Source organism: Danio rerio, chromosome 25, assembly GCF_049306965.1.
Source record: "Danio rerio strain Tuebingen ecotype United States chromosome 25, GRCz12tu, whole genome shotgun sequence".
Lineage (NCBI taxonomy): Eukaryota > Metazoa > Chordata > Actinopteri > Cypriniformes > Danionidae > Danio > Danio rerio.
The window spans coordinates 30678846-30696485 of NC_133200.1; the positions used below are offsets into that span (position 1 = coordinate 30678846).

The following is a 17640-nucleotide window of genomic DNA, read 5'->3' on the forward strand; positions in this document are numbered from 1 at the left end:
CGAGTCCCATCTCACACTCAGCACTAGGGTTGGGTATCGTTTGCGGTTATTTCGATACCGGTGCTAAATCGATAGTTTTAAAATGGTACCGGTGCCAAAACAAGGCCTGAACCGATACTTTTTAGCCACAAAATACTTTTTCTATTAACATTACATTAGCTTTCTACTAGTGAGGCTGTCATCAAAATCAGGGAACACCTTTTTCTGGGTTTGGGGCTTGTGACTACTTTTACATGGACATCAGTGATCTAATGATTTCTAAATCAGAATAAGACTATAATGTGATTCAGGTGCTTACTTGAGTTACTTTTTGAATGTTACATTTATGATTCCAAGTTACATGTTATAGCACATAGATTCATCAACATCATTGTGTCATCAGCCTATAAATGTTTCCTCTGCAGTGTGTGTCTGTGGTCCTTTAAGATAATCAAAAATCACTGTTTACGTGGTAGACTCTTGATCAGAGTATTGTCTTAATCATATTAAAATCAGAGTATTGGTGTCCATGTAAACGTACTCACTGAAAGTGCCAGACGATGTCACAAGCTGTCAAAGACAGTCCATACCTCACCTTTAAGTTGATTTTAATGAGCCCTCAAATTTTATAAGTTTGACGTGTTTCCCCAGTTACACGCAACTTTTGTAAAACATCTGCTGCATGTTGCTGTGTCAGAATCCTTGCTTGTAAAATATAGCCTTACTTTAGAATGCTTAGTTTATGCAAATTAGTTGAATGCGATCATGCGTGTTGATGAATGGATTCGCTCAACGGATGCGCCGTACTGCGCGATTTACCTTTTGTAAGCAACAAGAACAAATGCCTGACATCGCTGATGGGTGTTCGTATCCCTCAAAGCTATTTAGAATTATATATTTAGAGATGGTGTGACACAACGCGTACTTATGCGTATCTTTGATGCACCCCTTGATGCTTCTTAAGGGCGTCACACATCAGATTCGCCGCTCAGAGTCGCGGCACAGTGCGCACATCACAGTTGATAGTATCACACACCAGACGCCTGTTATTTAAAATGAAACTTTTGCGGTGGCGCTCTGTGGGTTGGCAAAAATATGAACAGTGTCCTGAGACACGGACAGCTGCCGACTTGCGAGTTCTAAAATGCATGGCGCTGCGTGGCACAACTTGGTGTGCGACCTGCTTTTACGTTCTTGTCGCAGCACCAGTGGCACTGGAATTAGGCACCGGAATTCATATGCTGATTCGGTCCGGTGCATACCGGTTCCAAAGGTACGGTACCCAACCTTACTCAACACACTACAATTACTATGGTATTTACACCACTGCAATATAAAAAAGAGAGAGATCGACTTAGAAAGTCACTTACCAATTTTATAATTATTTGATCAGCTGTAGTTTGAAAATACGTCAATCTTTTCTCCTCAAAGGTTTTATTATGCTGTCTCTGGCGCCATCTTGTGGATGCCGTTGCGCAGTATCTCAGAAATTATAAATATTTAAAATAGGCACTATCCTTAAAAATCTAAACAACTACACTCTTACCTAAAAGGTCTCAAAAGTACGTTATGTTGTCCAACAGCTCCAAAATTTGTCAAACTGTAGTGAGTTTATTGATCTGCTGTCACTGTATGTGGGCGGAGTAATATAGTAATATAGGTTGAGAAGGCTGTACGAGTTCTGATATTGCAGAACATTGCACGGCTGTCAGCCAATTAGATTTGCGAACCAGATATATACAATATAACAAATTTGTCTTTTTCTGTTCACAGCTTAATATTTGAAACTGTCCAAAAACGCAAGAATAAGGAGTTTAGCAAAAGCTGGTTGGCTCAGTTTATTTAGCAAATACATTTTCTCAGACTGTGTTTGTAACCTTAAACCTTAGTAAGTTCATACACTGCAGAATTAAAGTGGGGGTAAAAAAGCAAGCTGCTGACCATGTTTGTTTTGTCCAGACACAGGGTTGGTCTCCTGCACCGCTTAACACCTTGCTTGGCTAGAGTACACGTCTGCTGAGAGCGATCTCTCATGGGTACATGATCTTACTTTCTCACCGCAGCCACATTCTCTCTCCCACTCGCTCTTTTTTTTCCATTGAATTTTTTGCATGCCAGAATAAAAAAAGAAATCAATGCATCAGTTCCATTTTAGTTTCTTAAGTTCAATTATTCTCCAAGGTAAGCTTCACTTTTCACAGGCCAGATAGCTTTTCATGCTCATTAATTGATTTAAATCACGTTTTTGAATCGTTTTCATTAAATGGAATAACACGATCCTTTCTGTCTTTCTTTTTTTCATTCAAGCCATAATCAAAGCTTCATGAGTCAACACGTGTTTCTCTTTCATGCTGTCTGTGTCTCATTCAAGGGTGAAGAACCAGGCTGGCAAAACATTACATCGAGTTTGCTAGTCCGTTTGTATCCATTGTGGTCCATACTTAATGGAGCCGCCCACAAGCTAACATTGACCTCCATTTAATCAATAGAGAGCTTTAAAGATACAGTGTTTGACTTGTTTTGATTTGTTCTTGTTCTAAATGAAAAGCTACCAAGAGAGCCATTTCCTCTTCTCTAAGAAAACCTGATTGTGAGAAAGAAGTGCCATATAGGTGAAATAATTATGTATTATTGTTTAGTTTTAAGCTGATTATTTTATATTTTTTATATTATTACATTTTAGTGTTTGTAATATAATATAATATAATATAATACAATTGATTCTGATTTGTTTTTAATTGAATGTATTTTCTTTAAATGCTATTAAATTGAGTCAGTCCATAAACATACAGACATTTATTATAGTTGTAAATTAATTTATTTTTCATTCATTTACGGGGGTCAACACAATGGAATGAACCAACTATAGTTGTAAACCTTTTACAAAAATAAAATGCCTATAGATTTTAATTTTTTATAATTCATATTTAGCATTTAAAAATTGTCTACATTTGACATATAATTAGTCTAAATTTACTAATTAGAGTTCTTGAGCCATGAAATTAACTGGCATATAATAAAAAATACTCACAGTTACGTATGTTTTATTACTTTTTTTTATTATGATTTCTTGATAATAATTTTTTTAGTCTAACCTGACCTAAACTAACAGTCTAAACCAGGGGTTACCAATATCGGTCCTGGAGGGCCGGTGTCCCTGCAGGGTTTAGCTCCAACTTGCCTCAACACACCTGGCTGGATGTTTTAAGTATACCTAGTAACACCTTGATTAGATAAAAATTATGATAAAAATTCACACAATTACGTACAGTATGCATATATGCTGTTGTTTACTACTGTTCATGATTTAAACTCTAAAAGTCAAAGGACAGTGCAACAAAATACTGATGAACATCAACAAATATTTTAATAAACTTTATATAAATATATTATTTTTTTAAGTCAATAATGTCTTCTGTGTAATAAAAAAATCACTGTAAAGCAAAGAAAAAAAGAGTGGATAATGGAAATATAGTATAATTTACGTTGTTGGAATTTTAATTCATTTTTAAATTGAGTTCCTCCATAAACATACAGACATTTATTATAAATGTAAATGGTTTATGATAATTATAATTCTTTTATAAGCCACAGCCCAAGACCAGTTACTCACTGAAGCTAAGCAGGGCTGAGCCTGGTTAGTACCTTCATGGGAGACCACATGGGAAAACTAGGTTGCTGTTGGAAGTGTTGTTAGTGAGGCCAGCAGGGGAAACTCAATCAGTGACTGTGTGAGTCCTAATGCAACTGTAAAAGTGAATAAGACAGTATACTGTCAGTGAGCGCTGTCTTTCTGATAAGATGTTAAACAGAGGTTCTGACTCTCTGTGGTCATTACTAATCCCCTGGCATAAAGAGTAGCGGTGTAACCCCGCTGTCCTGGCTAAATTCACCCATTCTGGCTTCCTGATCATCCCCATCTACCTAATTGGCTCTATCACTGTCTCTCCATTTCATCTATAACTAGTTTGTGGTGAGCGCACTGGCGACGTTTGGCCTGTGGCTGCTATTACATCATCCAAGTGGATGCAGCATACTGGTGGTGGAGTGGGAACTTCCTCATGATTCGGAAGGTCTTTCCTTCATTACTTGCTTATTAGTTTTATAAAAGAATATAATTTTTTAAAAATGCTATTAGATTTTAATGCATTTAAAATTTGCATTTATTATTTAAATTAGTTTACATTTAGCTAAAATTAGTCTAAATTGGCCAATTATACAGTTTTCTTGAGCCTTGCAAGCAACTCGCAAACAATAAAAATACACACAATTACGTAAAGTATCTCTTTATTATGCTGTTGTTTAGTTTTGTTAATGATTTAAAGTTAAGTCAAGTCAAGCTTCGTAACGTCTTCTATATAATAAGAATCAGTGTAAAGCCACGATAAAAAGTTTATTTGATATGAAAATACAGTATAATATAGTTTACATTGTTGTACTTTTAATTGGTTTTTAAAATGACAACAAGCAATCCAGCTTTAAGAAAGGCCACTCAACTGAGACTGCCCTGCTCTCGGTCGTGGAGGATCTCAGACTGGCTAAAGCAGACTCTAAATCATCAGTCCTCATTTTGCTGGACTTGTCAGCTGCTTTTGACACTGTCAACCACCAGATCCTGCTATCTACGCTTGAGTCACTGGGCGTTGCGGGCACTGTTATACAATGGTTCAGATCTTACCTCTCTGACAGGTCATTCAGGGTGTCTTGGAGGGGAGAGGTGTCCAACCTACAGCATCTAAACACTGGGGTACCTCAAGGCTCTGTTCTTGGGCCACTTCTCTTCTCCATCTACACATCATCTCTAGGACCAGTCATCCAGAGACATGGATTCTCCTACCACTGCTATGCTGATGATACCCAGCTATACCTCTCTTTTCATCCTGATGATCCCTCGGTTCCAGCTCGTATCTCAGCCTGCCTGTTGGATATTTCACACTGGATGAAAGATCATCATCTTCAGCTGAACCTCGCAAAAACGGAAATGCTTGTAGTTTCTGCCAACCCGACTCTACACCATAACTTTTCAATCCAGATGGATGGGGCAACCATTACTGCATCCAAAATGGTGAAAAGCCTTGGAGTAACGATTGACGACCAACTAAACTTCTCTGACCACATCTCTAGAACTGCTCGATCGTGCAGATTTGCACTCTATAACATCAGAAAGATCCGACCCTTCTTATCTGAACATGCAGCTCAACTCCTTGTTCAAGCTCTTGTTCTCTCCAAACTGGATTACTGCAACTCTCTACTAGCTGGGCTTCCAGCTAACTCTATCAAGCCTCTTCAACTGCTCCAGAATGCAGCAGCACGAGTTGTCTTCAATGAACCTAAACGAGCACATGTCACTCCGCTGCTAGTCCGTTTGCACTGGCTGCCAGTTGCTGCTCGCATCAAATTCAAAACTCTGATGTTTGCCTACAAAGTGACTTCTGGCCTAGCACCTTCTTATCTGCACTCACTTCTGCAGGTCTATGTGCCCTCCAGAAACTTGCGTTCTGTGAATGAACGTCGCCTCGTGGTTCCATCCCAAAGAGGGAAAAAATCACTTTCGCGAACGCTCACGCTCAATCTGCCCAGTTGGTGGAATGAACTCCCTAACTGCATCAGAACAGCAGAGTCACTCGCTATTTTCAAGAAACGACTAAAAACTCAACTATTTAGTCTCCACTTCACTTCCTAATCTGCAATTGCCTCTTTGAATACCACACTAACTGTACAAAAAAAAAAAAAACTACTAACACTTCCCTTCTTAGACTTTACAGACCTGAAACTTGCCTTTAGTACTTATTCATTGTTGCTCTTAGTTGTGTAAATTGCTTCCTTGTCCTCATTTGTAAGTCGCTTTGGATAAAAGCGTCTGCTAAATGACTAAATGTAAATGTAAATGTAAATGCTGTTAAATTGAGTTTCTCCGTAAACATACAGACATTTATATGTAAATATTTTATGATATTCAAAGTTTTTTTTATTAGTTTTATAAAAGTATATATTTCTAAAAAATCTATTAGATTTTAATGTATATATAATTTGTATTTATTTATTAAATTTCTTTATATTAGTTATACAGAGTTCTTGAGCCACATAACCAACTTGCATAAAGTAAAAATACAGTTGCGTACAGTTTATGTTTATTATGCTGTTGTTTACTTTTAATAATTATTTAAAATATGATGGTCAAAGGACAGTGCAACAAAATATTGCTGAACATTAAAAAAAAAAAAAAAAAAAAAAACGTCAACTTTCACGTCAAGCTCCTTAACGTCTTCTATGTAATAAAAAGTCCCAGTAAGGTCAAGAATTTTTTTATTTGATAATAAAAATAGAATATAATATAAACTACATTGTTGTAATTTTAATGTATTTTTAAAATGTTGCTAAATTAAGTTCCTCCAAAAACATAATATGGACATAAGACATATATAAGACATAATTCATAGTTTTATTTTATTAGTTTTATAAATGCATATATTTCTAAAAATTCAGTTAGATTCTAATGTATTTATAATTTGTATTTATTATTTAAGTTTGTCTACATTTGTCTTGGAATTAGTCTAAAGTGATCAATTATACAGAAATCTCAAGCCATGCAAGCAACTCTCATATAATAAAAATACACACAATTATGTATGTTGTTATGTTATTATGTTGTTTACTTGTGATTTAAAATCTGACTGTTAAAGGACAGTGCAACTAAATATCGCTAAACATCAACAAGCATATATATATATATATATAAATATATATATATATAAATATATATATATATATATATATATATATATATATATATATATATATATATATATATATATATATATATATATATATATATATATGTATATGTGTTTATTTTATTTTATTTATTATTATTTTATTTATTTATTTATTTTTTAATAAATTGCTCATTTATTGAAGTTTATATTTCAAGTCAAGCTTCTTAACATCTTCTATGTAATAAGAAATCACTGTAAGGCCAAGAAAACCCCTTCTTATTTGATATGAAAATATGCCACTTTATGACTTAATGCACCTAATTATGTGATCTTTCATAAGTAGCACTAAATAGAAGTGAAAACCCATAGTTAGTGGTTATTATGAATGCATCGTTTAATGGTATTTTGAGAAAGGCATGCAGGTGGTTGGGGGTTAAGTGTTACATTTTTCGCTCATGTGCTGCATCAGATCCAATTAGGCTGAGCGACGGGGTTCTTGGATCACATGTGTCTCCCAGGGGACTCGCAGAGCAGAACGTTGTTTTAACAACCCCCTTAAACGCCCTTGATTATATTCTGAATCGAGAACTTCCTGATCTAGTAGTACATCTGTGTGTTTTCCTCAGTTTTTTTGCACACCCCTCTGCTGATAGGGCTGCGCGATTTAAGGATATACATCTGTGGACAAACTAAAAAGTCGTTTGTTTCATATGTTTATTTCATGGCACAATGTACATTGTGTCACAGTGCATTGTTTGCGCCAACACTTTTTCATAATTTATATGAGCACAATATCACGCACCATTATGAGGAAGCAGTCAGAAACACGAATAACAGCATCGTAAGAAAGTTGCAACCTTTTAATTTAACGAGATACAGTTAAAGTCGAAACTATTTGTCCCCCTGTGATATTTATTTCTTTTTTCTTTTTTAAATGTTTCCCAAATGATGTTTAACAGAGCAAGGAATTTTTCACAGTATTTTGCTTTAATATTTTTTCTTCTAGAGAAAGTCTTATTCGTTTTATTTCGGCTAGTATTAAAGCAGTGACATTTTTTTAAACAGTTTAAGTTCAATATTATTAGCTTTCTTAAGCAAGATTTTTTTGATTGTCTACAGAATAGGGCTGCACGATATTGAAAAAATCTGACATTGTAATATTTAGCTTTTCTGCGATTATGTATTGCAATATGAATACAATTTCAACAGGTGACTTGAATAGCTCTATTTAGAAAGAATTTATCATTTTAAATTGATTGGGGTGATTTCGTAAGGGGCTGAGTGTAATAAACAATCTACACGCATACATAAATACAATAGAGCAAAAGACATGAAATAAACAAAGCTTGAGGCGTCAAACAGCATTCAGGTATACATTAATTGAATATTCAAATTTAAATGAATACTGCATGTATGGTATACATGATTCAATAAAATTAAGCAACGAGACACGGTAACAACTTAACTCTCTGTGAACTGTTAACAACTCTTAACATTGCAGATCCTGTGATGTGACTATTGTGGATGCTGGATGCTAAAATAATATATCCTACAGCCCTACTATAGAACAAATCCTTTAAGCCTTTAAATCGCACTTTAAGCTGAATACTAGGATTTTAAAAGATATCTGGTCAAATATACTGTAATCAGCTGTTAGAAGTGAAAGTGAGTTATTAAAACTATTATCTTCTGTTTATTAAACAGAAATTGGGGAGAAAATACTGGGGGCTAATAGTTCTGACTTTAATTGTATATTTTTAATGCAAAAACTGCATAATTATTATTATTTTTTTATTTTTTGGACCTGCATTTATTTAGTTTTTGAAAACTGTTTTATATTGAATTATTGTTTGTTATATATTTCGGTCCCACTTTATGTTGTGGCCTTAACTAATATGTACTTGCACAGGAATTAATAGTTTGTTACAATGTATTTATTGTGTAAATACATGTATTTATTGTGTACTTATGCTTGATTAAATAGCTGTATGTATTTACATCTGTAATTAACTTCTGTAATTACATTTGTAAATACACTGCTGACCATTCCCTTCACTTTAACCCACCCTTAAACCTGCCCATACCACCAAACCTGTCCATAACCCAACCCCTATCCCAACCACAAGTGTTCTTAAATACATTATGAACACAGTAAGTACATTGTATTTATTTTTTAAAGCAAATACATAGTAGTTAAGGACACTTAATATAAAGTAGGACCTATATTTCAAAATCAAACATTGTCCCCGAAGTTCTAAATAAACATCCCATGTATATTTTTTCTGAGTATTTATTTTACATGTATAAAAAGAAATAGACCTTTACATTTAGTGTAAGTATATATGTATATATATATTGAAGTTGAAATCAGAATTATTAGCCCCCTGTTTATTTTTCCCCCAATCTGTTTAACAGAGAGATTTTTTTCAATACAATACTAAATATAATAGTTTTAATAATTCATTTCTAATAACTGATTTATTTTATTTTTGTCATGATGACAGTAAATAATATTTTACTAGATATTTTTCAAGGCACTTCTATACAGCTTAAAGTGACATTTAATGGCTTAAATAGGTTAATAAGGTTAACTAGGCAGGTTAGGGTAATTATAGGCAAGTCATTGAATAATGATGGTTTGTTCTATAGACTATATATCGAAAATATGTAGCTTAAAGGGGATAATAATTTTATGATAATTTTTTTTATTTTTTATTTTTTATTAAAACTGCTTTTATTATAGCCAAAATAAAACAAATAAGACTTTCTACAGAAGAAAAAATATTTTAAGACATACTGTGAAAATAGTTTTGCTCTGGTAAACATTAAGGAAATATTTTAAAAAGAAAACAAATTCAAAGGAGGGCTAATAATTCTGACTACTACTACGATAGAGAGATAGTAAATATATAATATAATATAATAGGCTTATATATATATATATATATATATATATATATATATATATATATATATATATATATATATATATATATATATATATATATATATATATATATATATATATATATATAATTATAATAAATCTTTGAAAATTTGAATCAGTATTTGATTGAATTCTAACCTAAAGATGCCACACAAAGGTTTAAAACTAAAAAATTGTGGTTTTCATGCTACGTTCTTGGAAAAAAAAAAAACTCAAAGTAATCCAGGTGGATTTATACAGTATTAGAACCAAACTCAGCTACCCTTTAGAATTATGGTCCATTAGTTAACATTAACTAAGGATGAATCATCTTGTAAAACATTTATTACTCATAATTCATGTTAATGCACCCTGACTTAACATGAACTAACAGTGTTCAACTTAAATAACGTTAACTAACAACAACAAAGGTGTAATAAATGTTTTAATAATTGTTTTTTTCATGTTCGTAAATACATTATATAATGAACCATTATTTTAAAATGTTACTCCAAATTCTTCATGGTTACACTTTAGTTTAGATCACAATTCATGCTATTAACCAACCATTAACTAACACTACTAGCTTAATAAACGACTAATTAGTTCTTTTTTAATAGTTAGTAAGAGAGAAGTTGGGTTTAGGTTTTGGGTATTATTAGGGATGCAGATTAAGATCATACTTTATTACTACTTATGAACAGTTCATATCGTAATAATGGGCAGATAATAAGCCAGTAGTTAATAGCATGAGTTGTGACCTAAACTAAAGTGTTACCCTCTTCATATATAAACTATGAATCGGTTGAATTGATTGATTGAACATTACAATTTTGTTATACATGCATTTATCATTACCAGTACATGAGGTGACTTATGTCATGATAAGCAATTTTTGTCATATCACCCAGCCCTAGTTAGTGATTTACTGTATACATGTTGTCTTATCATAAATTGAAAAGATTTTAATTTTCTTGATTTCGACTCCTGGACAATCAAACTGAACAAGATCTTTCTGTGTCCTTTTGTGGGTTTTGCATCTCTTTCAATCGGTTTTAGATCACTATCCAGAAGGATATGTTTTGTGATTTCACAGATTGCTTGGCCAGTGATAGTGTGCGTGTGTGTGTGTGTCTGTGTGTGTGTACTGTGTGTGTGTGTGTGTGTGTGTGTGTGTGTGTGTGTGTGTGTGTGTGTGTGTGTGTGTGTGTGTTAATAGTAATGGCTCTACCATCTGGCAAACAGGGAATCGGAGCAGATCCTAAAGAAAGGCGGCATGAAGCGGGTGCTTTTGCTGGGTGCAGGCTATGTGTCTGGGCCAGTTATCGAGTATCTCACTAGGGACGCCGGCACTCAGGTCACAGTGGGTATGTTCCCAATGCAAAATTCGTCTGGAATACAGTTGCATCACAGTGTAAAAACTGCAGTCGCTGTCCTTTCGCAAATCTTATGTGATCTTTTCATTGCAGCATCAAATCTGTTGAATCAGGCTGAAGAGATGGCAACCAGATACCCCAACACCATTGCCGTGATGCTGGACATCACCAGCCAGGAAGGCCACCTGGAGTCTCTGATCAAAGACCACGACATCGTCATCAGGCATAATATTCATTCACTTTATTATGCTTTGACATTGCTTTACAGGGAGTGTTTGGCAGAATATTTGCAAAGTAGATATGACATGTTCTTGGTAGATGTGATTTGTCTTGCGGCCAATTTTAACTAAAATCTTAAGGCAATATTGATATTGTATTCAGTGCTATCGATTTGTTAAGTGTGACGTCAGACAAAGTGGCTTCCGGGTCCAAGCGCTCTATCAAACTGTATGGGGAGACTCAACAAATGGACATTATAAACGTTTACGAAGTACTGTAATACTTTTGAAAATTATGTATATATTAGAAGTGTGAACCTATACTGGTCTAACGGTTCGGTTACGATTATCATGCCTTTGGTTCAATTCGATTTCTCGGTGCATCACGGTGCATTGACGATGCTTTCTATATACAGTGTTATATTTTAGGGGGGAGGCTATAACAAGCTATCTTTATAAACACACAGACACACAGCAACACACTGTCTCTCATTCAAACACATACACAAACATAGACAGCACCAAACAAACAAACACACACACACACACACACACACACACACACACACTTAAGCGTCGCAACAGGGAGAGCTCGTGCTGAGCGGAGCAGAAAAACGAAAAAAAAAGAAGCACTTTTCCGACGGTCCCTTACTGAGAGCTCCTCTCAGCTCGAGCTCTCCCGGCTAAACACATATTGCGAGAGGTTAAACGGAGCAGTGCTCGTAATGTCGAGCGAAAAAAAAGAAAGACAGCTGTGAAACATAACCAGCTTTGTCTTTTTGTAGGAAACACACTTTAGATCTTTTTAGGGGAAGAGGTTTTTGAGTTAATGCCGTCTATAACTGAATGTGTGTCAGGAAAATCGAAAACAAAACCAACTGAACCGCTCATTTCTGGCACCCCCCTGGATGTACAGCACCCTTAGCATATGCCTATGCCACGGGCCGGCCCTGAGTTGCCTGAGTGTTGTAAATACTCGCGCTCACCTCCCTCGCGACAGAGCGCATAGGAGATAAATGACGTCAGTAAATAATAACCGGTTATGATTATTACTGAACCGATACAGAATTGTCCGCGTCTGCATCGCGTTGCACAGAAGAAACAATTTAATTTAATTAAACAATTAATTTTGACACCCCTAATATATATATATTTATATATATATATATATATATATATATATATATATATATATATATATATATATATATATATATATATATATATACATACTGTGTGTGTATATATACTGTGTGTGTATATATGTATGTATGTATGTATGTATGTATGTATGTATGTATGTATGTATGTATGTATGTATGTATGTATGTATGTATATACTGTGTGTGTATGTATATGTATATATATATATATATATATATATATATATATATATATATATATATATATATATATATATATATATATATATAAGTAATTATTTAAACCGTGATATGGCTATAAATTGGTTATAAACTAATATTTTCTCAATTCAAATGAGTAACAATTTGAACATACAAACACTATTCCATACGTCACCACTTAACAAGTGGATACAGTACTAGCTAGGTATTTATTCAGTTTGGACAAGTTAAGATAAACTACATCATGACAGTCTTCAATGGTGATTTTGGAACATATTCTGCATTTTTTTTGCTCTGCTGGCACAGGATGTCAACATGACATCATATTGACTTTGTACCCCAACATCGTGGTGATGTTGGATTTTGTTTGGAAATGAAAATTACTTTGACGTCAGAGCCCAATGTCAGGCCGATGTCAATGTCTAACCTTAAATCAACCTAAAATCAACAAAATGTCAACGTCTAATCATGTTATCACCTTGTGTTATCACCAAACACCTTGACATTATGTGGATGTTACCACTATGACATCTATCAAACATTGGGTTTATAATATAATATAATTGGAAGTCAAAATAATGTTGTCCTTAGACGCTGGCTAGACATTGAATTTTGGTTTTTGGTTGCCTGACGTCATGACCTAAATCTTACCTAATATTAAGGTCTAATGATGTTGTGTGCCTGCTGGGTTATTTGACATATAATAGAATGTATTTAATGAATGAACCTAACAAATAAAGCTAGTTATGTTTCTCTATGTAAATAATACATCTTGCTACTCCAGATAAAGTAGTGTAGCCTTTTTTTCCTTTTTTTTCCAAGACCTTTTATAGTAATGGTTTTGTGCCAGCACTTAATCATTGTGCCCACCAGCTGCTTTCCAGATGCACATCTGCCTTTTTTTTTTTACACATTCAGACTCTGATATCTGTCTGATATCTTGTACAGATTATATTTAGTTTATTTACATTGTTTTCCAGTGTTTAATGATTTGCTATGAGGGAAATATTTAATTATTCAAAAGACATGCAACTCTCACTAGCTATGTTTCCATCCAAAAATGTGAATAACCTTTATACGCATAACTGGAATATTGCATAAAATACGTGCAAATAAGGCAGCATTTACATCCTACGAGTCAAAGAGAACAAAATTGTCACTTCATGATTAACTGCTGCCAAATATCAACTATAAAAACAAAATTTGCTGTGGTAGGAGAAGCTGCGTGAATCTTTTACTTATTTAATTAATGACCTGCACCTCAGACAAAGAAAAATGCAGACACTGTTGGCTGTTTGAAGGCGTAAGACGCAGAGCACAGATAATCTTGACAGTTCTGGAGGTCATTAATATTATGATAACACCAATACTGAAATGGTTTAGGGATAAGGCTCTTATAACAAAAGCACATACTGGAATTTGTTTCTGCAAAAGTGTTTCCATCATAGTTTATGAGAATCTTTTCTTTTTGAAAAAAAAATATTAATTTTACTCCACTATGTGCATAAAATCAAAAATCTAAATTCATGCACATTTTGGTGTTTCCATCAACCGAATTTCTGCACAAATACAAAATGCACATCAAAATAGCTGGATAGAAACATAGCTTGTATCCATCTTAAATCTTATTAGCTATAGAAATCTGCATTTTTCATATCATTGTTGATATGCTATAGCTTTGAATTCAATATCAGCTATTAATTATTACAGAGGCCTAGTGGTTAGCACCACGGCCACACAGCAAGAATGTCACCGGCTTGGACACTTCCTGTGGACAATTTCTGTGAGTTTGCATGTTCTCCTCGTGTTTGCGTGGGTTTTCACCAAGCTCACCGGTTTCCTCCCACAGACCAAAAACATGTAACATAAGTAAATTGACAAATCTAAATTGACAGCATAGACACTTCATAGCATCAGTCTACTTCCAACATTATCAAGCAGGGGAGTTCTTGAGACCTACCTGAACTCGGACTCCCCTCTCGCCTTTCAACTGGAAGGAGCCCCGGGCTCGAGGATCTCACGAGTTCAGGGCTCTCTCCCGGGACAGCATGCCAAACAAGGTTCATAATCAATCATCAGCTAAGGGCCAACTCTTGAAATTATGATAGGACAGAGAGATTTAAGACTGGAAAGAGAGAAGGGAAGTATCAGCAAAAGACCTCGAGCCAGGAATCAAACTTACGTCGCTGCAAGCAAATAGGTGCTATATGTTGGCACACAGTACCGCTAGGCTATTGGCAATAACAGAAAACGATGTATTAACGGGACGTGGTGCAGACTATAACTGAGTCTGGTTCTCTCAAGGTTTTTTTTCTTCACTCCCATCAGCTGAAGTTTTTTTCCCTCTCCGCTGTCGCCACTGGCTTGCATGGTTCAGGATTGGTAGAGCTACGCATCGATGAATTTGCTCTTCAGTGTTTGAACTCTCAGTAATGTTTAAATCACACTGAACTGAGCTAAACTGAACTGAACTGAACTTAAACACTAAAAAACTGAACTACACTGTTCCAGTTACTATGACCATTTATGTGAAGCTGCTTTGACACAATCTACATTGTAAAAGCGCTATACAAATAAAGCTATACAACATAAACCCACTTTATGTTGTCTATGAAAACTTATTGACAAATTTTTATGTGAAAGATTGTGGACGTTTTTATGTTTTGTTCTGTAGAGTCAAATATTCAGTACTTCAAGTATCACAGCAGTTTAATCTTAAGTGTGTTGCACACCAGATGTGCCGCTCGTTGTCGTGCCACGAAGTGCAATGCATTTTAATTCTAAACATGAATTTGTATCAGGGTATGCACAATGGCGCCGCAAGGACACTGTTCATATTTCTGCCACGCCACAGAGCACCATCTGAATAGTTTCATTTTATATAAAATGCAAATGTGTGCGTCCATTGTGCGCTACTTCCAACTGTCATATGCGTGTCCTGCTTAAATTACATTATCCGAGTCGGCGCAATAGCCCGACTCAAAAATCCCGGCTCAAGGACATTTCCCGACCCTACCCCCCAATTTCTCTCCAACTTCTCTTCCTGTCTCGTTATTGTCCTATCCATGTCACTACCTGACAAAAGTCTTCTTGCCTATCCAAGTTTTAGGAACAACAAATAATAACTTGACTTCTAGTTGATCATTTGGTATCAGAAGTGGCTAATATAAAAAGCAAAGGTCTTTAGATTAAGCTTATTTTACCAAAATAAAATATGATCATGCCTTGATATTTAATTATGACAGTAAGGTCTGACTTTGCTGAGACAAAAGTCTTGACACTTAACAGAAATAATGTACAGTATAGAATATAAAGTCATGGTGCAGTGGAAAAAGAATTAATATTGTGTTTGACTCCCATGAGCTTGGAGGACTGCATCCATACATCTCTGCAATGACTCACAGAACTTATTAATAAAGTCATCTGGAGTGGCGAAAAAAAAAAATTCTTGCAGGACTCCCAGAGTTCATCAAGATTGTTTGGATTCATCTTCAATGCATTCTCCTTCATCTTATTCCGGACATGCTCAATAGTGTTCATGTTTGGTGTCTGGGCTGGCCAATCCTGGAGCACCTTGACCTTCTTTGCTCTCAGAAACTTTCATATGGAGGCTGCAGTAAGAGAAAGAGCACTATTGTGCTAGAGAATTTGCCCTTTCCTGTAGTTTGTAATGTATTGGACAGCACTAATGTCTTGATACCTCAGGCTGTTGATGTTGCCCTCCACTATGCAGTTCTCTCACACGCCACCATACTGAATGTTACCCTAAACCATGATTTTTCCTTCACCAAACTTGACAAATTTCGTTTAGAATCTTAGGTCCATGTGGATTCCATTCGCTCTTCTGCAGTATTTGTGATGATTGGGATGCAGTTCAACATATAATTCATTGGAAAAATTGCCTTCTGCCTTTTTCCAAATGATCAACTAGAATTCAAGTTATTATTTGTTGCTTATACAACTGGTATTGATGACAAAACTTTTGTCAGGTAGTGTACTTATATTAGGCTTAAAGGGATAGTTTGCACTTGAAATGAAAACTGTCAACTTTTATTCACCTTCCACTTTTTCCCAAACCTGTTTAAGTTTCGTTCATCTGTTGAGGACAAAGGAACATAGAACAAAGAGTGTTGGATAAGCGGCAGCCATTGAAGTCCATAGTATTTTGTTGTTGTTGCTGTTGATGATGTTGTTCCTATGGATGTCAATGGATGCTGGTTTACTTTATTCCTTTAGAATTTTTATTTATTTATTTATTTATTTATTTTGTTATTGTTTATTCAACAGAAGAAAGAAATTCTTGAAAGTTTAAGACCACTTGAGTATAAGTCAATGATTATTTTAAAATAATTTTAAGGTGAACAATCCTTCTAATGTCGGTCTCAGCAGCATGAGTGAATACTTGTTTGTTAACAGTATATTGTTGGTGTATTTCCAGCAACTTGTTATTTTTAACCAAAGTTCCAAAAAGAAAAGGAGTTTTGCTTAAGTCTACTGAGGCATTAATTCACATTTAGTCTCTTAAATGTGCAGTCATGTGTGCACATAATTACAAGGGTTTCTGCACATATAGCTCCTTTTATGCACACTTTAGTAAACCATCAGCTAATTTGCTTTGTTTTTATTTGTTGTTTTTGGTATCTAGCATGCTGCCATACTCCTTTCACCCACAAGTAGCTAAGCACTGCATTAAATTGAAAGTGAACATGGTGACGGCCAGTTACTTGAGTCCAGCCATGAAGGAGCTTCAGAAGAGGTAGGATGCTTCCTGTTTTTTTATTATTATGATTATAAGTTTAAAAAAGATATTTCAGGAAAGTTAAAAGTTCTGTCATTGTTTTCTACCTTATGTGGATACTAATAATATACTTACCTTAAATATTGTACATAACTTAAACAGATTTATATAAATCAGGTCGGAGAAGCAGAATAATTTGTCTATTTTGCAGAATAATTCTATTTTCAATCAAAGAAAAGTATTCATATCATTTCTGTAGACAAATGCATATGCTTAAAGAGCTTTTATTATGGGTTTTTAAAAGTAAGCTTCCATGCAATATG

General features: G+C 34.7%; 1 protein-coding gene across 16 annotated transcripts in view; it reads left to right on the plus strand.

Moving 5' to 3' along the window:
• Window positions 1-17640, plus strand: part of aass (aminoadipate-semialdehyde synthase) — a 56906-nt gene that overhangs the window by 18340 nt on the left and 20926 nt on the right. For all 16 annotated transcript variants that reach the window (XM_073942085.1, XM_073942086.1, XM_073942090.1 and 13 more), the window contains 3 exons: window positions 10867-10988; window positions 11091-11220; window positions 17225-17335. In XM_073942085.1, coding sequence (XP_073798186.1) covers window positions 10867-10988; window positions 11091-11220; window positions 17225-17335 — 363 coding nt within the window. The remainder of the gene's footprint in view (window positions 1-10866; window positions 10989-11090; window positions 11221-17224; window positions 17336-17640) is intronic.